This window comes from Hydra vulgaris, chromosome 03 (genome assembly GCF_038396675.1).
Source record: "Hydra vulgaris chromosome 03, alternate assembly HydraT2T_AEP".
In the NCBI taxonomy this organism is placed as follows: Eukaryota; Metazoa; Cnidaria; class Hydrozoa; order Anthoathecata; family Hydridae; genus Hydra; species Hydra vulgaris.
In genome coordinates, this window is record NC_088922.1 from 53,937,732 (window position 1) to 53,961,323 (window position 23,592).

At 29.9% G+C, this 23,592-nt stretch overlaps 1 protein-coding gene across 8 annotated transcripts in view; it reads right to left on the reverse strand.

Moving 5' to 3' along the window:
- The window catches only part of LOC100197594 (uncharacterized), a 137,502-nt gene extending 114,346 nt beyond the window's left edge, over window positions 1–23,156 (reverse strand). For all 8 annotated transcript variants that reach the window (XR_010637664.1, XR_010637663.1, XM_065793685.1 and 5 more), the window contains exon 1: window positions 22,128–23,156. Coding sequence is in view for 6 of the 8 variants with exons in the window: in XM_065793685.1 (XP_065649757.1) it covers window positions 22,128–22,345 (218 nt within the window). In the remaining 2 variants the exon portion in view is untranslated. The remainder of the gene's footprint in view (window positions 1–22,127) is intronic.
- Between the last annotated feature and the right edge of the window lie 436 nt (window positions 23,157–23,592).

Sequence of the window (23,592 nt, forward strand, 5' to 3'; positions counted from 1 at the left end):
CGATAGTCTGGATCGACGGAATCAAAAAAATTGCCCTCCTTCTACCTTTACTTCATAGTCCAAATCCGCCCTTGCTTCAGCCCCCTTCTTTTTTTTTATTCTACTTGTCGGCGTAGTTGCATCACTTACAGCATGGCTTAAGGCGTTTTTTTCTTTTTTGACGGGGTAAATTAAAAACCTGCGTCCACCCCTGATTATTGATTGTTTTATTTTATTTTTGTTTTACCAAACTATATGGTTTTTTCAAGTATCCACAAGCTAGAAAATTTTAGTTATTCCTAGTTATTCAAACCGTCAACCAATCAAAATGTATATATTTTAAAATTAATTTTCCTTTCGTTGTTCATCAGAGTTCTGAAAACATGTGATTTTTAAGAGAGCTTCCTGACCATACACCTGACCTTACTTGTGACACTTTAAAAAATAATTTTTTGAGGGGTTTTCTCCAGAGAAAACCCCCCAAAAAATTATTTTTTAATGTAAAGCATTAGCAAAGCTATCACATGTCTTAAATCAGGTCAGGTATTTACTTTATATGTTTGAACCTCTGGCGCGGCGTTTATTCACCCGTAAGTTACTTTATGTATGTTTGTGTTTTTGCCTTTTTATATTTATATGTGTGTTTCCGTTATGTCTTAACCTCTGGGGCGGTGTTCAATCACCCGTAAGTTATTTGATGTATATTTGTGTTCCGTTTAAATGTTCTGTTTAAATTCTTAAATCTGTTTTGATGTCGTGTGAGCCTCATTAACCAACTAGTTACTCTAACTATAAAACCTACGCTCAATGTTTTTCCTAATGCATTTCCAAAATATCATGCTTAATGTTTTAAGGTACTGTTTGCAGGAATTAGCTCTTTTTAATTACTCCAGGTATGGTCAGGTTTAGAATCATCAGAATCATCCTGCTACTAGTATCATGTAACCCAGTACTACCTGCCCCATACCTTATAAGGTGTGCCTTTTTAGGCAAAGACTAGGAGAAACAAACTCCAAGTTAAAAATTCCTTGATTTAGTTAAGTAATGGCTAGATATAATGTCTGGATAAAAACACTCATTTGGGCAGATGTTAACTGCAACCAGCTACTGTCTTGAGGAGGCCTACTAGGCAAAGACTTTAGGGTAAGCAGAATAAATCTGCTAACCAGCCTTGAACCCCTTCTTCATCTATTAGGCTGGTAAATGTAAACCTGTGTTAGATTATTTTCTGCCCAGGATGATGAACGCTGGATCTTCTTGACTCTACTCATAGAGCTTTGTTTGTGTCTCCTTATTAATGGCTATGCAACTCTTCCTGTTATCTCCTAATGAAGGTACAGCTCTAATATTCAGTTTAATGGTTCTAAGGCCAGGTGGTAGTAAGGTTTCCTGAACTTTGTGGGCATAATACGTCACATAAGGAATCCTATGTTACGACTTAGGGTTTATTAACAGAACTGAGACAAATACATAGCTCATTGTTTAGGAGGTCGCACTCTATCTATCAATGAGTCAAGTTCTAAGCCAAAAGTAACCAAAAGTATTAAACATAAAAAACCATCCCCACCAACTAACTGTTTTGATATATCTTTTTCAAATATTCGCTGTCAGCTAGGCAACCTTCCATCAGTTGAGTCTTCATGCATAACTCACCAGACTTGCTTGCTTATAGTGAGACTATTTAAATTCTGCAATTTATTTTTTAGATCTCAGTGTTGATGGGTACTATCCTTTAATTCATAAAGGCTTCAACATTCACATGCTTGGCTCGGGGATTTACATACGCATCAACTCACATATTTAACATGAAATCAGGTTCGAATCCTCTGATCATTCTTTTTTGTGCTTCCGCTTAACACCTCTTCACTCTATCACCTTTCTCTTTGTTCTTTATCAATCTCCTACTTATCAAGACTGCACTTTTTTAGATGTAATTTCTGATCAAATTGACCATGCCCTTTCTCATTACCTCTCTGCCAATAATGTTGTTATTGGTGACTTTATTGCTCATCACTCTTAATAGCTTGGCGCTTATGCCACTGACCCTGCTAGAGCTAAAGCCAATAAGTTCTGCATTTCTCAATCTCTTACTCATATTGTTAACTCTGTGACTCGTTTTCCTGACAACTCGAATCATTCACCTTTACTCCTTGATTTATGCGTTGTCTCTGATCATAGCTTGTGTTCAGTTTCTCTTTCCCTTTTCTCCCTTAGGTGGTTTTGACCATGCAATGATCTCTTTAAGTCTTTTATTTCGTACTTTCTTTTAAAACACACCGTAATATTGCACGACTTACTACAGTCTAAAGCTGACTGGGATTTTTTTTCGTTACGGTTCTTGGGCTGATGTCTTTTCCTTCTCAGCTGATAAAAACGCCTCCAACGTAACCTCCTGAACTCAGGCAGGAGTAGAAGCTTTTATTCCTTCCCGTCGGTTCCAAATCAAGCCTTGTTCTACTCTATGGTTTTAATCTTCTTGTGCAGCTGCTATATCTAATCGTAATCATTTTTTCATTTTTTTCAAAGAAATAACTCTATTGTGAACAAACGTTTATTTGTTATTGCAAGAAATCGCTGTAAAAAGGTGCTGTCTGATGCTACGCTCCATGTCTGATGCTAGATCTCGTATCTTATGAGAATATATGTTATTGCACGGATATTGAGAAATGTATGAAAAAACCTTGGCATTGAACTTAATATAGAATCATGGAGATTATTTATTGATTCATCAAAAAGCAGTTAAAAGCAGTATTGCTTTACAACGGAAATATATATGCGCTGTACCGATTGCATATTCTGCCAATCTTAAAGAAACATGCGATACAATGTCGCTGCTATTAAATAAAATTGATTATGGTAAATATAACTGGAAAATATGTGGTGATTTAAAAGTATTTACAATTCTCATTGGAATGCAAACAGGCTACACAATGTTTTGTGTAGCCTGTTTGCATTCCAATGAGAATTTTTAGGATTTAATTAGCTAAGTTTTAAATTTATAATTACGAAGTTAAATAAATTATTTAAAACAATTAAAATATTTTACTTATAAAAAACAAAATATATTAAAACAATGATATATTAATAACTTAAATTGCTTAAAATTATAATATAATTAAATAATATTATTATATAATACATGCAAATCATTATAGTAATATGTTACTATAAAGATTTCCATGTATTATATTATATTAAAATTGATTTAACATGCATAAATGTGTTATGCCCTATATCTCAAAAACTGAGGGTGATAGAAAGAAACGGTTTATATATTTGAAATCAGCATATTTAATTTGTCTTAAAAAACCACCTAGTTAACAAGATTTCCACACAAAAATTTTATTTGTTTATCAGTGTAATTTGAAGAAAATATTTTTAGCGTTACTTAACATACGTAGTTAAATATGTATATATAAAAGTTATCGAATTGATGACAGTTCTTTTCTTAAAGTGCATAACCATAGATTTGACTTCTTTTTTTTTTTTATAAGGTGTTTAGGTGTGTTATTCTTTAAGAATTGACCAAAAACGCCAATTTTTTATAGTGACCCACTTCAAAATTGCTTTTTTTTATATGTTATTGCTATTCATACTAGAGGCTCGTTTCCAAAAATTTTTCAAAAAACATTGATTGGTTCTCTATATATTAGATGCTAAAATTTGACTAAAATTAGTGAATAAAAATTTTTCCTCGTCAAAATACCATGCTTCAAAATACGCAGAAAATGATTTTTAGTCGTTTTTGATTTTCGTTTTCATTCAAAGCCGTTATAATCTATTTACTATGTGTATAGTTAAGATTTTTTACTTTTTTTAAAAACATTTTGGCTGAATGTCTGCAAAATATATTTCTTACGACATATGTTGTTGCTTTGAACGGAATAATTGTTGACCTTGCTCGCAACCTACTCCAAATGTAGATGAAATGTTTGAAACAAGGCAACTCACTAAAAATATAAAACAACATCTTACAAACCTAAAGATAAACTAATGTTATCCGATTTTTATAAAAACTTCTAACTAAATGGATTTGTAACTGTAACTTGTAGATCTTAATAGTTTGTTTTTATTAATTAGTTTTTGAATCAAAATAAAGAAAGTTGTAAAATAATGAAATTAATTTAAGGTCTTAATGAGGTAAAGAGTTAGCTGGTGATAGGAACAAAATGAAAATCGTTCAAACAGAAATTGTAACAATACAGAAGAAATATGCACATATCATCGCTACACATTAGGAATAGGAGGGAAACAAAACAAAAATTTATACACTCTGATCACAAAATACAAACAGGGTAGAAAGCAACATTAGGGCGACTCGCACCAATATTTATCACACTTCAAATATCTTCCGAATTAAATTTATACTTTCCAATCGGTTGAATTAAATGCAATCGTCGTCGAAAGGAAGACTTAAAAGAATATTTAATTTAATATATATATATATATATATATATATATATATATATATATATATATATATATATAAATACCTAAACAAAAATTGAAAAACTTGTTTTTAAGTGAGTTGGGTTGAGTTTTTTAATTTCAGTGATGCAACAAGTCAACTAGTAATTTTGGCATTTATTGATCAACGCAAAGCAATTTTTATGCAACATATTTAAGTGCACAAAAAAATAAATCGGACGTGCCAAAAAATAGAAAGCCTCTCAAAAAGGTTTTGTATTGCCCCAAAAGAATTTATTTAAAAGAAACAGACTTTCAATTCCGAAATGTGAACATTTTTTAGATTTTATCTTTTTAAGTGGATTGTTACAAGACGCTTATGGTATTTCCAAAATAAAGTATGACAGAGGTGGTGTTGACAACTGCAGCCTGTGCTATTTTAACAGCCAAAAATAGTCATACCATTGCTTTATATAGCTAAAAGTTGATTGCGTAAAAGAAAAAGAAATTGCGTAAAAGCTTCTATTTGAGTTAAATTTATTGTAGATACTAAATGGAATTAAACATGGCCTACTTTAATTAAACGGCTGGATATCTTGCTTTTCGGAGCGAAAGATTAGAAGGGTAACTTTTCAAAACAAAAATATATCGTATAGAATGTTTGGCCACACTTACAGCAATTAAAATTATGATTTTTATAGGGGTTTTATTTACGGAAGTGTGTATAAATTAAAATTTGTCTGAGAAATATGATAAATGTATCATAAATTAGACACTTTCCTTTGCCTGATGATGATGTTTCTAAAAAACTTGCACCGCTAAAATAAAACAAAATTATATTGTACTTTATTCATCAATAAAAAATTGTAATAACTTTATTAAATAATAAAATATTAAAATTTGTAATGACTCTATTAACATAAATATGTACCTCAAAGAAATATATTTCTCAAAAATAACATCTCAGTAATATTAATGAGATATAAGACGATAAACAAAAACCTAATAATAAAGGAAGTATATACAATTGAAATAATCAATTTAGCATTGATTAGTTCACCTAATTCAGCTTCAATTTTTTTCTCTGTCTGCTTTTAAAATCCTTTACACTGTTCTTTCTAATTTCATCAGAAAATTGTTTTTGTTCATTGTTAAAATAAATATTTGTAACAACGCGATTTATAAATTTTACACCAATAACTTGATGTTCATCGCATAAAAATGAAGTAGCACAATCATTTCATCTAAGTACTCGTTCTGCAACATATCGATCACAAAGAGTTGAGTCTCTTATAAGAAAAATGGCAGTATCTAATATTGCAAATGCTTTTGAAACATGTGTAAAATCAATAGCTGGTAAAATCAATCCTCCACGAGAAAGTTTTTCAAAATATTGGCATTGTACCTCGCCAGATTCAGCTAATAGAAAAGTTTTGCAAACACCACATTTGATCTTTTTATTAAACTTTTTAACCACATAACCAGAAATAACTGTAGCAACTTCAAAGCTCTCTGAATCTAAATTGCATTCTTCAATATCTGGTAAAATTTCTTGCAATTTATCATCAAATAATTTCATTAAAGATATATTACAACTCTCTTTTCTTACATCTTCCTCCCAGATATTGACTGACTTTTTAAGTAAAGTTTTCACTGCTAAAATGCGCTCAGATGTCTCAAGTTCACGCAAACCAATTAAAAATCTGCCACCACTCATTTGACGATATTTTGAAAATCTTAACTCTAATGGATCAGTTAGCAAGCGTGATATTAAAAAATAATCATATCCTTCTTGAATTAAATCATCAATAAGTGAAGCTGTGCATCTTAAAGTGGTCGTAAGAGCTTCTGGTGTTTGTTTACTTAATGTAAACTTTTGAGAGTTTGAAACTTGAGATAATTGCCATTCTTCAATCCATTCAGCTAAATTGCGCAAAAATAAAGGTTTCATATCACCCAAAACAGCTGCATTTCCAATATAATAATTGTTGTTGTATTTTTGCTTACTGTTACTTATTGTCCACCATATATTTATCAATTTTAAAAAGCTTGAGGCATCAGTCCGATCTGGAAAATAACTTTTAATAGCTGCAGAAGTTGCAGGATCAAATATTGCAAGAGCAAGTGGTACACTTTGTTTATTATCGCCTGGATGAAGTGATTTATAAGATAATTTGAAACCTTTTTTTAAATTCGACTGAAGTAATTGGTCTTAAATTCGACTGAAGTAACTTCCATGATATTTCACCAGCATGTACATCAATAACATCATGAAACTGGTCAAAATAAAAAGCTGGGAATATAAAACGTTTGAAATTTAGTAAATTGTTTCGTATGTTTTTCAGAAGATGGACAGCGTCAAAAAATAAATATATTATACTGTCTTTTTTTGTAGGATGAGTAACACTACTAACATGGTTGGTATTCTTATATTTATGCAATAAATGTAAAAAGCAGAAACATTAGTGAAATGATTATCAGAAACTACACCACGTACGTGAAAACCATTTTCTTGTAGAGATGTAATGCACTCATCAACATGGTCAGCTAGCCATTTACCCTCAATTTTTACTTCTGGTATAGCTCTTATAACAAAATTAAACTTTTTTTTTAAAGAAACAATCATGAAGGTCATTACGCCTTTATATAACATTCCTTCATTATCTACACCTATCATTCTACCACCTTGATATTGCGCTTCTTTCTGCAAATATATTTCATCCATCAACAGCACTACATCTTTGTCAATTTTATTTTGGTTTAGTAAACATTTTACAGACTTCAATGGTTCTACGCCACCTTTTTTAATTTTTTCAAAAGGTTAAATGATGGTAGAGGAAACTGTTCTAATAAGAGTTTATAGGCCTGCGCTGATGTATATCGAAGAATAAGGGAATATCGTAAAAGATTTGATGAAAACTTTGGCCGATCAACTGGTTTTTTGTATTTTATTAAATCATTTGATAAACTATTTTCTTCTAGATAATTTTTTATATATGCTGGAAAATTCTCCATTACATTTTTTTTCTTTAATACACAGCCAATATTTCAAAACCATGGAGGCAATGGAAGAAAATATGATTTATAGAACAAGGAAACATGCATAAATTCATCAACTACAATTGTTTCTGTAACTTCTAAAATACCTAAGTGTTGATTAACTTCTAAATTAAAAAATATGTATTTGTCATTATATATTTTGAGCTGATACCCTTCTAGGTTAACATTATTTAAATCATTTAAACAGTGAATTTTATCTTTCTCTATAAATAAATTGGATTCATCCTGATTATTTGATGGATGACGGACAGACGATGGCTTTCTACCCTTCGATGTAGTTGGATATACTGATAATGGTATTTTTTCAGGTAAGCAATAAATAGTTGGAACGGGATTTAAATCCCAATTTAATGTAACTCTTTTGCAAATTTTTAAATACTTTTCTTCAAAATGTTTAGCACAAATAGCCGAATTTTTACTAGGCTTCCATAACATTCGATTGATAAATACTACCCACTGATTTAATAAGTCAGGATTATTTTCTGGAAATCCAAAAAGTGGATGCTTTTCAGGAATAAAATTAATTCTATTCTCTCTCTTTTTATATCCAGTTTTACAGTAAATTACAGCACATGTGTTAACCATATTAAGAATATTTGAATAGACTGTTTTAAAATACGTTTATGTAAGTCAAAAAGTTACCCCTCTAATTTTTCACTCCGAAAAGCAAGAAAAAAGAAAAAAAAAGAAAAGCAAGCCGGCCGTGTAATTCTAGTAGGCCATGAATTAAACCTTCACATATAAAATGCTGCAGAAATAATTGCATTTGCAACACTTCAACAATTTGCAAATAAGTTCAACAAAAAATGAACTGTTGAGAAACTTGAAAGATCAAAAAGGTATTTAAAAACTAAATACAAACCTCATAGCACCTTTTCAGAAAATAAAACTGCAACACATTCAACTCAATTTGCCCTTTCTGATCCTAAAAACATTAAATTGCAATCATGTAGCATTTTAAATGATTTTGTATGCTATGAATGCAATGAGCTGTTTAAAGTTTTAATGAAGTCAATCAAATAGGAAATGAAAATGATATTGGTGAAGATGTGTTATATGACATTAAAGTATCAATAAGCAGCATCACAGAGTATATGAAACACTTATTAAGAGGTACGCAACAGAAAAATGCAAAGAGTGATGCATATAAAGAGCTAGATGACAAAACAGAATTTTGGTTGAAAGACTATTCACAAAATATACTACCCGCAAAGTTTAAGAACTACTTTGGGAAGAAAGGCTTAAGTATGTTTTTTTATATCGCTGCGATCAAAGTGTTTCCTCCATTACCTCTATAGAGGTAATGGAGGACTGATTTAGAACTGATTAAGCAATATTTTGCTTAATCAGTTCTAAATCAGTTTCGCCTAGATGAGCCAGAAATAGTAAACATTTTCGCAAAATCTGATTCGCGTTGGTTTGACGAGGTTCTGACTGACATTTTTGCCAAAATTGACTTTATTATTTTATCAGACTATTTAAATCACGCCCAGGAAAAAAAGTTTTATAGAATTTCTAAAAACTTTTGGAACATATGGTCTATGGAAATTCTATAAAATTCTATAAAATTTCTATAGAATCTCTGTTAATTTCTATAGAAAGTCCAATAGAACTATTTTTTCTACTTTTTATTTTATAGAAAAAAAAGTTTTATAACAATTTCTATAGAAATTAATAGACATTCTATAGAAATTTTATAGCATTTCTATATAATTTATATAGGCCATATGTTTCAAAAGTTTATAGAAATTCTATGGAACTTTTATTCCTTGGTGACGAACAAAATAAACTGAAATTTACGGCGATATAACGTAAAACAAGCAAACCGCTAATGTGCCAAAGTTCTATCTGCAACTTTAGTTAACTAATATTTGGTTTGACATGGTTCTAACTAACCCTAATTGCGTATACTCTTGCTGGTTTTCATTAATTGATAATTATGATAGCAAATTTTATGCCCATCAAAAATTATATAAAAAAATAGGTCTGAAAATTAACATAAAGTATTCTAATTTGACGCCGATGAAGAATAAAATACGACAAAAGCCATTACTTGATGTTAAAAAAAAATCTTTTTTGTAATGTTTTGAAGCTTTACTCAAATTGACAACAGTAACAATGCGAAACAAAAAACACTGGTTTCGATTATAATTAATTGGTTTCGATTATAACTAATTCGATTATAATAACTATTATAATTCAAACTAAAAGGGGATTTATGAGTTAAAAATGTTAAAATGTTAGTACAATTTGCCGCGCCATTCCCTAACGGTATGTCAATCTAAGTATATTTTGTCAACACTTGTTCATTTTTCAAGTATTGTACATTTTATATTGGCGCAATATTGTTAACAATATTTAGCCAATATTGAGATTAATACTGCATCAATATTGCGCCAATGTTGCTTGCTACTAGGGTAGTATTTGATATTGAAGGCAGTTATGAATTAATTACACGCTTAGTAACCTTATATAACTTTTTTGTGTGACTTTCGTCAAACGCCAAGTTCAACAAACGTTTAAGAAAAAATTCCGAAAACGAATATTTAAACCTGAAACTTAGGGATGTAATAAAAAAAAGGCATACCGAGTTGGTAAAAGTTATACAAATCGAAGAGGAAAACAAGTACCGAATAAGATCATTTAAACAAAAAACTGTTCGGCAAACTGTAAGTACAAATGCGCTAAGAAAATATCAGAAGATGAGCAAAACGATATTTTTTTATCACTTTATGCATTAAATTTAGCTAATGAAGAGACATTTCTGTATTACTTCAACTGATTGCACAACCACTCCTTGACCAAAAAGAAACCACGAGGAAATCAATGATAGTGATACTGCAAATGAAGAAACTGATGACCACGATGAAAAACAATTTTTTTTAGAAAGACATCAATAAATATTTTTTTTATGTAAAAGGGGAAAAAGTTCGTGTTTGCAAAACATTTTACCTAACTACACTGTCAATTTCACAAAAGCCAGTTTACACAGCTCACAAGACCAAAGATATTAAAACAAATACTACTGCACAAGATCTAGGAGGTAAAATCATGAAAGACAAACGTACACCGCACAGTGATGCCAACTCAGCTAGCAATCACATAAAATCTTTTCCAACAGTTGAGTCACCTTATTGTCGAGTAAGTACCAATAGAAATATCTTGAGTCACACCTTGATGTTTTAAAAATGCATAATGCACCTTTAAAAAGAGAAAATATTAAGACAGTAAAAAAATTTATTTACTATCATATTTTCTTTACCGAATTCAACCTTGGTAATCACATTCCCAAAAAGTATAAATGCGACCTTTGTGAAAAGTTAAATGTCTGAAAAATTAATAAAAGACTTTGAAATACATCAAGTTTTTAAAAAAGAAATGAAAGATATACGTGCTGTAGAAAAAAAGGATTAAAATGTTTCGGTTATACTTTTCGACCTTCAAAATGTTATTTTGACTCCGCATGCAGAGATTAGTTCCCGTTTTATCTGAGAAAGCTAAGCGTGTAAAATTTGACAGCTTTTTCAACAACCAAAAAGGTGTTCTTTACATTATGGACTGAATCAATGGCGGGAAGAGGCGGCAGATCTTGCCAGTGCCTTTTGCAAAATATTGAGTGATGTGGCAGAGGAAATTGACGTAAGTGACTTAATTACTTGGGCTATTGGAACATTATATTATCAAATGCTGTGTTACATTTTTGAATTTTTTTTCAAAACCCTTATCGTATCATTCAAAATGAAACTACATGGCTTCAAGGATTATTAAGGAAAAGCGAAGCTGTTTAACTACAAGTTAGTTCCTTTTTCTAACGCTGCTGTGCTAAAATTTACTTAAATATCTCACACTATACATTTTAAATCTAGCCATGGTTGCAATGAACCTATGAACGTGTTAATGTCAAGATCAATGATAAACCTTATAGAAAGAATGAAGCAACAAGTCCATCAACTTCCACTGTTTTGAATGTAAAACCAAAAATTCAAAATCGTACAAAGGAACTTGCAGACTTAAAAAAAAAAGATATTTAAGATGCATTTCCATTCAAGCCTCTCGAGGACACCGTGAAAAACCTTTAAGGGTTTAGATATGGTCTCAAAGTTACCTTTAATTCGGACCGTAGAGAAGACTTTACTTCTTAAACAATATTTTTCCCGCCTCTTCCATCGTTTTTATATGACGACTAATAAAACATTGGGTTTACACTTAGTGTAATGGTTTAAAAATGTACCAATAAAATGTAGTACAAATAAGAATGAGTAAACAAAATGTTGTAACCTTGTTTTGTGACTGAAACAATAGTATAATTTATGAAAATTAGCTTTTCCCTATATTATTGTTTCAGTTAAAAAATTTAAAGTAACTAACATGGTTATAACTACCGTTATAATAGCAGTTAGAACCTTGTCATAGTGATTCACTATGACAAGGTTCTATCATACATATGATTCACTATGACAAGGTTCTATCTGCATTTTAGAGGTATTCATTTTCCTAATATGCATATGGCGTCAAAAACGGTATGATTAATGTAGCAAAAATTGAGAATTCTAATTTAACTGATCCAAAAATTCCAAATATAAGTAACTACAACTCCTACGAGTTCCAAGAAAACTATATGATTTTGTAGCGGTACTAAGAAATTGAAGATGGAGTTCAAGTCCTGAAAGAAATTGTGGTTTAAATGCATTACATTTTTGCGAGGAGGATGTGTTGAATCTTTTAAAACTATTCAAAACTACTATTGAGTTAGAAAAGCATATGTTGACAGCAAAAAAGATTTTGAAAATTGAGGAAATACATAAACTTGCAACCAAACTTTCTGTTTTAAGGTTAAAAGATGATTGAGTGGCAATTGTTTACAAAAACCAATGGTATCCAGGAGATGTTGAGAAATAAATATTTTGTATATGGCTATTTCCACGATGGAAGAGATAAATTTCGTGTTTAAAAATATCTTTTTTTAAAAGGTTTTATTTCTTTAATTATAGTTTAAACACCTTAAAATTATTGTTAAAATAAATTTTGAGTAGAAAATGTTTGAACCGAGTAGATAAATTTGATGAATGTTAGCATCTGTTTGTTCTTTTTATTATTCGAAAAAGTGAGTAAAATTTGAGGGCGAGTTATTTCAATAATTTAAACAAAACATATCCATACTTTTGTTTAGAAAGAATCTTTGAGATTACATATATGTCTTGAGTAAAAAAACTTTTACTCTTTAAAAATAATTCAAGTGTTTTTTTGTCACATACACATCTGCAAAAATTACGTTGCGTCACTGAACTAAAAGCTAAAAAAGTTTAACTATCGCAATGAAATTATGCTTTATGGCGAGGTTTTTTTAGAAATTGTATATTTTAATGTAAACTTTTAATCATTACTAAAAATTGGTCAAAAAGCATTGTATTAACATATAGTTATAGTTTGAAAGCTGTTGCGTCACTGGACCCATCGACGGGATAATTAGCGTTTTATAAAATAGCGCGGTAAGGAAGTCAAAATATCATCCAAAAGTTCAGATTTCTTTGTGGGTTTTCAAATTTTTCAAATTCGAATAAATTTTTGCATTTTAGTATTGTGAAGGGCTATTAGTAAATATTAGTAAACTTTTGGATTTATGTTAACATTTTCTTATAAAGTTGTAAATTTTAAAGAAATGGAATCAAAATTAGAAGTAAAAAAAAAACGTTATGCAGAATACCAAGCTAATTATGTTTCTCGGAATGCTGATAAAAAGAAAGAAATGTCCAGAGTTAGATCTAAGAGATATCGAGAAAAATTGAAAGCCGATCCTAATAAAAAAGCAGCTTATGCTGCTAAAGCAAAATTAAGAGTTTTAAAAAGTCGCGCTTTAAAAAGAAAACTTTTAAATCAATATCAAAGACCAAGCTCATCTTTTAAAAACGTTCAACAAAGAGGAAAAGCATTGAAAAAAGTTTTAAAAGCTCTACCAACTTCAAAGGAGAAACAATCTGAAATTCTTTCTATTCTTTCAAATAGCTCTGCTTGTAAAGATAATTCGGGTCTACCTCCAGCATGTTCAAAGCTGTATGGTCTTTCTGAAAGCGATGTTTTAGCAGTTGTAAACTTTTATAATGAAGATGAAGTTTCCCAAATATCACCAAACAAAAAAGATGTCACTCGAATTCAATTATCTGACGGAAAAGCAAACAATATTCAGATACGTCATTTATATTATACGCTAAAAGAAGCTTTCGAGTTATTCAAGGAAAAGCATCTGCACATAAAAGTTGGACTTTTATGTGCAGATGCTTTTCCTTGAATAACTCGAAACTTTTGGCCTTCGTCCACGCAATGTAAAATTAGTTACAAAATTTCCGCATAATGTTTGTGTTTGTAGTTTGCATGAAAATATGCGATTTGCCTTAAATGCATTAACAAAATCAATTCAAGCGCCTTTAATCAAAGTTGGATCTGAAATGATAAATAACTTTGTTTGTGAACCGTACACATACGATTGCGCCTATGACAAATGCGTTGCATGCAAAGGTATGAAACAGTTCGATAAACACTTGCAAACTGTTAATACATTTGGTTTCGAAGTATTCTGGGACGAGTGGAGAAAGCCTGAAACTAAAACATATGCAAACATTGAAAAAATTTCAAAAAAGTCTACTGTAACAGAACTCATCCAACACATATCAGCGATGCGTGATAAGTTCGTTAAACACACATTTGTAAAGAAAAACCAATCAACCAATCATTTTGGTCAAAATCAAGTTTCTATCATGACCCTAGCAGTCTGAAACATTGAGTTAAAAACATTTGCCATAGTTACAGATTCAACTGATCATACTAAGTCTTCCGTTATACCGTACATTGACAAAATCCTTCACTTTATTCCTGATCAAGTCAAAGAAGTACACATGTTCAGCGATAATGCCACTTCTCAGTTCAAAAACAAAAGCATTATAGCTGCAATGGTTGTGTTTGAAAAACGTTTTCATAAAAAATTCTTCTGGCATTTCTTTGCAGCGATGCACGGGAAAGGAGTGGTTGACGGAATAGGAGCTACTGTTAAGCGAATCGCAGCCCTGAGAGTTAAAACTAGTCAATACGAAATCAGGTTAGCAGCAGATTTTGCGTTAGCATTACAAGATTTGCAAATATCTGTAATTCACATGTCAGAAAACGATACAAGACAACAAAAAAATGAACTTGGATTCAGTTCAATTTTAAGTTATTCAAGAAAAATCAAAGGCATATCAAAATCACATTATTTTTATGTCCAGAATGATAACGTTGTTCCGATGCTATTTTCACCTGAGTATAATTAAAATTTATTACAAAATAACAAAACTTTTTAAAATGATTTTAATTTCGTCTTTTTGTTTCGTCACTGAACGCTGCGTCACTGAACAGATAGTTTTTTTTCTGTAAAATAAAACGATATGAAAACTTTATTGTTTGTGGCTTTTTTTATGACTACCTTATTGCCAAATGAATAAATTACAACAAAAAAATCTAATAAGTCAAGCAAGAATTAAAATTTCAGCGAAAACTCCATTTAAAAGTATGCTGATAAAAAAATACTTTTTTCCGCGTTGCGTCACTGAACTCATGTTTTAATTTTTGCTATGTAGCAGTGTTATGTTAATACAATTGTGTTTAGTTTATATTATAAAATTTTAATTGAAGATTGATTTAGAGTAATAAAAAATTATTTTTGAGTTATAGAAAAATTTCTATTAAAAAAAATCTCTCTGCATGATGCGTCACTGAACTATGGAATTGGCCATATATTGTTAAACCAAAAACTTATACTACATAAAACTAAGTGCAAAGCTAATAACCAAAAAGAAATACGGGATAATAATGGCTTTGAATGAAAACCTCATATAATATGTCGAACATCTTGTAAACTAATATACCGTAATCGTTACGTAATGTAATATTATTACTCAATGGTTAAAATCTTTCTTTGATTAAGTTTGAACTTTATTAATATAAAAGTAGCTGTACTTAGATGTTAATCTTTTTTGCTTGCTTGATAATTTGTGAATGTATAAAACTTCGAGATTAATGGCTTAAGGGGAATTCGCAAAATCAAACGACAACTATTATTATTTATAGGATTTACAAATTGGGTTTGTATAAGCATGAGTGCCTGTCAACCTGTCATACAAATATATTAATCATAAATTGCTATTGCTTCTTTTAGATAACTGTCTAGTTTGACTTTAGGAAAAAATGACTTTATAGATAGAAGATGAGATTCAATGTTTTCAGGAGATAGATCAAGATCATTAGAAAGTTGACTGGGACAAACAGAAGATAAGTTAAAACTTGGAACAATCAATGTATCATTATCAGAGAAAGTAATTGTTGAAGCATTGAGCCATTTTGAGATTGGTGGTAGCAAATATCTAAATGTGAACTATTTCAGGTATGAGTTTTTTTGATTTTATGTATGAAAAAAAAACTATAGGAATTTTTTTGCTAGATTTTAATTTTTTTCTTTTTTGCTGGACCATGTTATATTTGGAAGGTTAAAGTCTCCAACAATAAAGATGTTTGTGTATTTTTCAAAAAGATTAGTTATGTGTTGATTTACATAGTTTTCATTTTCCTCATTTCTATTTGAATATCTATAGAATGTTGTTATTAGTTGTTTAGAATTTTTTGTTTGAATCTCACAACTAATTGATTCTGACGCAATCGTATCAAAGCTAACCAATGACGATTTTAACGATATATGTACAAATATTGCTACACCTACAAAAAAAAGTTCTATAGAACTTCTGTAAAGTTTTGAAGCATATGACCTATAGAAATTCTATAGAACTCTATAGAACTTTTACAGAATCTCTGTTAATTTCTATAGAAATTCCTGTTGAACTTTTTTTCTATAGAAAAAAATGTTTCATATCAATTTCTATAGAAATTAATGGACATTCTATAAAGTTCCATAAAAGATCTATAGAATTTTTATAGGCTATATGCTTCAAAAGTTCTATAGAACTTTTTTTTTATTGATTTTTTTTGGTTGACATGATTTAGTATTGTGATTTGTTAGTGTTATGTAATTTCTTGGTCATCACACGTTGATCGGCAATTTTTTGGTAAAGTTTCAGTGAGATAAATGAGTTGTGGTTTAAGTTTTTGAACAATGAAATTCAGTCTTTAGCGTTAGTTCAAAATTAAATCAATGTTTGTATAAATTAATTTTAGTGCTTTAATTTGTGTGAGCTTGTTACTTTTATTAGATTTGAAGGTTAAATATTTTCGTTTGTTTGTTTAATATTATTCAACGTGTTTGCTGTTGTTGATTTTAATCATTTCGTTGCGCCTGATGCACCATCGAAAGGGTGAGTTTGGTTCATTTTCTAAAAGCTGATGTTGTCTATTCTTCTTTTTTTTTCTTAATTCAAAATCAATTAGTTTTTCTGCTGGCGTCATATCCGGGTTTAAATAAATATTTTTATAGTAGTCGTTATTTAGTAATTCCCTTGACGCGAGTAATTGGATTTCACTTTTTCCTAACTTTGTTAGATGCTAAACGCTTTGCAGCTGTTTCAAAGAATAAAAAACTTATTTGTAATTCGTTGTTGTGAAAATATGACAAAACTCCGCTCATAACAAGTTTATTTTTAAACTGAGAAGTGCCTTTTTTTGCTAAAAATGTGAATTTCTAGAGTTTCAGATGAAATTGACTCCAAGAACTTATCTAAATTTGCTAGCGAGGAAGTCTTTGTGAGTCTAGAGGGTCAAATGCAATATTGAAAGTTTGAAGTTTTATTCGCTGCTGAAAAACAACAACTTGATTTTGTCCATATTGCGTTGCTTGAGGTTTATTCTGAGTTTTTTAAAGGTTTGCAGACTAACTGAATAGTAGAAAAATTCGATAATGTATTCTAGGAGTCATTAAAGTTTCTTTTAAAGATTTAGATTGATTTCCTTTGATAATAGTTTTGTGAACTTTCTTTGTGAACTTTCTCTACATTGTGAACTTTCTCTCGTGCTTGTGATTAACTCGTTACTACTTCCAAACATTTAAATTAATTTAATTGAAGCTTAACTCATTTTATCTGCCTTCTACCATTGGCACCAGCTTGTTTTGGAAGTTTAGTGCTTCAACGAAAGGTTAAAGTTTCTAGGAAAAACTTCAGATTCATTCGATTGTTGCATTTGCTGTAAAAACAATCATTAACATGGCCGTAGACAAGTGGGGGCTTGGGGGGTTTGTTTTGTTGCGCCTCTGATAATATTTTTATAAACAATTTGAAAACATTTATAAAACCTTCGGTTTTTAAATATCTATAACTTATTTCTTTAATTGCGAAACAACTATATAAAAATACTTCGCAATTAAAGGAATAATAAAAATAAAAATGCTGCAAATAATTGTAAACTTTAGTAAATAATTGTAGATTTTACGTTACCTCTTGAATAAAAAAATAGAACTCGTTGTATAAAACTTGTTACAACGCGGTATTGAATTTTCAACAACTAATGAAAAGTCGTTGTGTTCATGAAAGGCGATTTTTTTTTAATAAATTTGCATTTTTCTTTATTATTTAGAGTTTTATGTGTCATTAGTTTAATATTTTAATTTAAATATTATTGTATAATATTTATTATCTAATAATTACAGTTTGCAATCGGATTATTTAAAACGATTTGAGTTTTCGCATAATAATAGTAGTTTTAAAAAATTGATTTAAAAAAGTCTGTATTAATTATAGTAACATTACGTAATAATCTGTTTATGATTTACTTCAGCAGTATGTCTTTAAAACGAAAACTGTCTGGTACGGAACGGAAGCGTCTTTAACGATTAAAGGATATGTTGGAAGGGGCAGATACCAAACTCACTATTACTTCTTTCTATGCAAGAACTGTCGTCTCATCAACTTCTCCTAGCTCTGCCTCTACCTCAAGCCCTGCAACTACCGCTACAACAGCATTTTTATTAGATACTACTTCGAATTCTAATGGTTTTGACAGTAATTTTACTACTGCATCTCTTGCTAACCTCGGCACTGCTGCTACTACTTCTTCTTATGTTGGCTCTGCATCCACTGTTATTTCGGCATCATCTTTTAGCTCTGTCTTTAATTTTTCTTCTTTGTTTACTAACTCAGCCAACAATGATGTTAACTCTGTTTACTAAATAAACCAACGATGATGTTAACTCTGCCTCCATTGTTACAGCCTACAAAATGCAATGAGGATGTTTTTACAAAAACTGGATTTTCTAATTCGAAAAAAGGTTTACAAAAATTCTAGAAACACAAAAATACTCTTTCTCATTGAGAAGCCATCGAGAAGGTAACAACTAAAGATATTGGTGAACTTCTCAGCAAAACTCACGCAGAGGAAAAAATGGAAAACAGAGCAATGTCAATAATAATCACGAATATTCAATTTCTCGCCAGATAAGATATTGCCCTGCGTGGTGATTACAATACAGACAAAGACTATAAAGAATTTAATTCGAAGCAAAGATAATCCCGCTTCAACTAAAGGAATGAGAAAGTCGCAATATAAATTTACAAGTGCAACTATCCAAAATGAAGTTCTTCAGATAATGGGTCTCACTATACTCAGAAAAATTATATCCAACATTTCTGTAAAATGGTTTACTATTATGGTTGATGAAACCACAGATCAGTCTAGGTAGATAAAGATGACTTGGAAGTATTACTGCAACTATCAAAGATATTCTTATGTAGATGAATCTTTCAATTAATAATAGTCTCGGTCAATGTTATGATGGTGCATATGACAGCATCGTGACAGGCTGCAAGTCTGGAAATGCAAATAGAATAAGTGACCTCGAACCCAAAGCACTATATTCCCATTATTATGGTCACGTTTTGAACTTAGCAGTACAAGAGACGCCCAAAGTTATCAGCATCATGAAAAATGCTCTAAATATTGTTCATGAAATTACAAAGTCGATAAAAAAAGCTCCCAAACGTGAATGCTTTTTCAAAAAGGTATAAGAAAATATTCTCCGTGGGACACCTGGTATTCGTATACTCTGCCTAACAAGCCGGACGGTAAGAGCAGAATCGTTATATTCCATATCTTAAAACTATGAACCTCTACAAGTTGCTTGGGAAGAAGCTAAATCTGAGACAAAAGAGTGAGATTGTTGCTTGAATAGACGGAGTTTCCGCACAAATGGACAAGTTCCCTTTCTTGTTTGGAATTGAAATGGGCAGACTGTTCTATGCATGGTAGAAAACTTATCAGAAAGTTTGCAAAAAGCTAAACTTTTGGCTAGTGAAGGTCAGAAAGTTATTGAAAGAACCTTGTTTACATTGAAATCAATCTGATCTGAACATTCATTTGAGCTATTCTGGAACCGTATTGAAATCAAAAGAAAATTACTTCATCTAGAAAAACCTGCTTTGCCCCGTCATCGCAAAGTATCTCGTTATTTTAAAATTAGAGCACCTGCATCAGTATTATCTAAAAGTTCTAGTTTTGACTTTTTCAAGAAGATATATTTCGAAGCTATAGAAATGACAATTGGTAGTATTCAATCAGATTTGAACAACAAGGATATTTAATGCTTCAAAAGATAAAATCAGTACTTATAAATGTTTTACCTGAAAGTAGTTCAATAAATAACGAAGTTCTTGCTTTCTTTGCTACAGATTTGAATGCTTCAAGACTGCATGCACTATTACAAGTTATGCACGAATCCACAACGATTAGACATTTACAATAAGTCCTTAATTTTGTCAGGTAAGATATGAATGGATTTCCTATAAACTTCATTGGCACTTATTTAATAACACGACTGTAGTGTCTCAAATTGACTAACATATCTACTACAATGCATATTTGTATGCTAATAATACACATAATTTTTTGTGTTCTACAGAGAAGCAAATGAAGTTGAAACGGAATCATTATCAGAAATCAGTAAGTTGATAAAACCTATTCTTTTGATACCAGCAACAAACGCTACTAGCGAGTGAGCTTTCACCACACTATGAAGAATCAAAACTTGGTTAAAAAGCACCATGAACCAATCACGGTTAAACTGGTGTATGCTGTTAAATATATACACACAAAAACTGATGAATTGAACATCATAGATATAGTCAAAGATTTTTTTTGCCAAAGTGATGTTAGAAAAACTGTACTAGAACAATTTTGAAAAAAAATCTTGAAACTGCTATAATGTTTTATAAAGGTCTTATACTATATAAAACTTGAAGTTTTTGAAAATAGCCAAAATTTGTTTTCCGTTTCTGATATATTTTATAATTTCCGAATCACGTACGCATTCGAAAAATTTTTCGAAATTTTATTTTAAGGCCGAATTTCACTTCATATCATTAAAAACATTTTAAAAAATAAATTACCTTAAAAGCCTACGAAAAATTACATTTAAAAAAAGTTAGTGTAATACATACAGTATAGACATTACTACAGAATTCTAAAGACTTTTTTTGTTAAAAGACATGTTTTTGCGCCCCTACTCTTCATAGCTCCTCTAATAGGAGAAAATTTTCTTTTTTCATTTAAAAATAAAAAATAATTTTTTGAATTGTAGTACCAAAATTGCACTTTCAAAATTTTCAAATAGTCCTGGAGCCTAATACAGTTTTTTAACCCCATTTTTATAAGAAGGTGTCATACCTTAGATGTAACAATAAACTTACAAGTTGATCTTTTATCAGTTGGTTCATTTTCGGATTGTTTGGCAACAAGGAACTCCAGAATTCGTATCCAAAGGGCTCTTATTTTACTACAAAAGTATCAAAGCCAAAAATCTCAAAAAAACAAAATAATATTTTGGATGATTGGAAAAATTTAAAGTCTAACATCAAAATTTAGCGCAAAATCTGGATCAGACCCCTCGAAGCATGTTTTACATAAATCCTTACCTAATGGAACTCAAATACCCAAATCTAACATGGATTTCTGTGACAAAATTGATGTCAAACTGCCTCATAGATCAACTTTAATGAAGTTAACATTTAGTTAAAACATCATATGGACAATTTTTTCTAAATTCATTTTTTAAAAGAAATTTCAAAAATTAAGTTTTTATGTTGATTTCAGTTTTATTATTATTGTTATTACTATTTTTATTAATACTATTTATATCTTTTTAACGTTGCAACCTTTTTGAAAGTTTTAATTTTTTTATTTCAAATATTTTTTAATCCCATCGAAACTAACATAAATTGTTTGTCTTTCAAGCATCAAATTATTTTGTTATTTGCTATTAGTAATGGGATTATTATGTAATAATGCCGTTTTATATACCAATGTTTTTCTCGTTTCAATCCAAACCACAGTAGTAAAGTTTATAAATTTGATATTAATGATCCTAATATTATTGATAATAAGTATCTTATTAAAGTTTAACGATAAAACGATATAATGAACGAAACAATTTAACGATATAACAATATGATAATATGACAACACAATAATATTACGATATATTATTAACAGAAAAAAACCTTCATATTTGACGAGTATTTATAAAACTATTCTTATTTAACAGTGATATCCATGAACTTTTTTCACAACAATACATTAACCTTGCTAAATTTCTGTCTAATTTAATATTTGTAGTTAAGTAATACAAATATTAACTTCAATATAAATAGGTTCTAAATACCATATTTAGCTGGTAAACAAAAAAAAAAATAGTTTAGAAAAATAAGAAAAACTAATATTACTTGTTGACAATGCTTTGGTTGTATTTGAAAAAGATTTCAGAAATACATTCAATTGGCAAGAAACAGTTTGTATCGAAGGTGAGATCGTGAACGATTACTTCTGAAATTTTTTTAGATCTTATATGATTTATTTGTTCAGCACACTCTCTTGATACAGATTTTGGCTTTATATTTTCATGGTCAGTATTATTTTGTAAAGATCCAAAATACCATCCCATCTTTTAGTACTATGCTTGCTCGTAAAACAAAATTAAAAACAAAACTTTGTATAACTGAAAGACATGAGTTCATGCAAATTTCTGAAGCCAGTCAAATGCATTTTTAATGACGCTAAAACTTTTGAAGTTTTATTACCTTTAGTAAGAAAAAAAACGTGTCGTTTCCTCTAATTTTTTGTTATCTTTATAAAAAATAAAGTCTTTTTTTAGTCTCAGTAATAACTCATTCGATTTAGATAATGTCATCAAAACACTGTTAACTTCAAATCGTTTAAAAAGTAATAACTTTATCAAGTGACAGTTTTACTCTATAAATCTTAAATCAACAAACTATTAGCCAATTGAAATTAAACAACTAATAAGTTTATCTAAAATTTTATTTTTAGTAAAGTTGAAATACAAATAAAAAAGAACTTATCGTTTTGTTACTGTAAGTTTTGTAGCTAAAACCAGTCAACCCCAATATTGCTATTTCATTTGCAATCTAAAGCAATTAAATTCATAATTTTTATTCACAAAATTTTTTTAATGTACTTAATACACAATACTAAACACATAATTTAACACCAATGTTTTCTAAAGCTCCAAAAGCCGATTACATTCGATTGTAAATAAAATGTCTTGAAAGAAATCGGTAACATTTTGTTTTTAGTTTTAACATAGGGTAACAGGAACTTTTCTTTTTAATTTTACTCATATTTTGCCTTTACAACCAAGTAAATACGAACTTTACTAAACTAAAAGGCCAACTGCAATGAAAACGTAAAAGTTATGATTTGTTTCGTTGTCATATTCGTTTTTAACAGTTGTCGATGTCGTAGGCGTTTTTAATAAATTACACAGGCCAACAAAAAAAAAATTTTTTCTGGTGCCGAACAAACAATTTGTTTTTTGTATAGCATTTCTCATTTTGATTTCAAATATGCAACTCTTTTTTTACCATCACGTCAAGTTGTAAAGATATTTAGGTTCAAATCTTAAGTATTTAGGGTAAAGTCCCAAATATTGTCGAAAAAAAAGTTATTCAAAAGTATATCAACCTGGGTCTCAAAAGAAGCGTATTTTCATAGAGATTTTAGAAAACATAAATTATGTGAAAAAATGCTAAAGACTCATAAAAATATTTCAACAGAATGTTATTTAGCAATAATACAAAAAATACTTATTTTTATTACAAATGAATAACATTTTTAAAATCTCTATGAAAGTATGCTTCTTTTGAGACCCAGGTTGACATACTTTTGAAT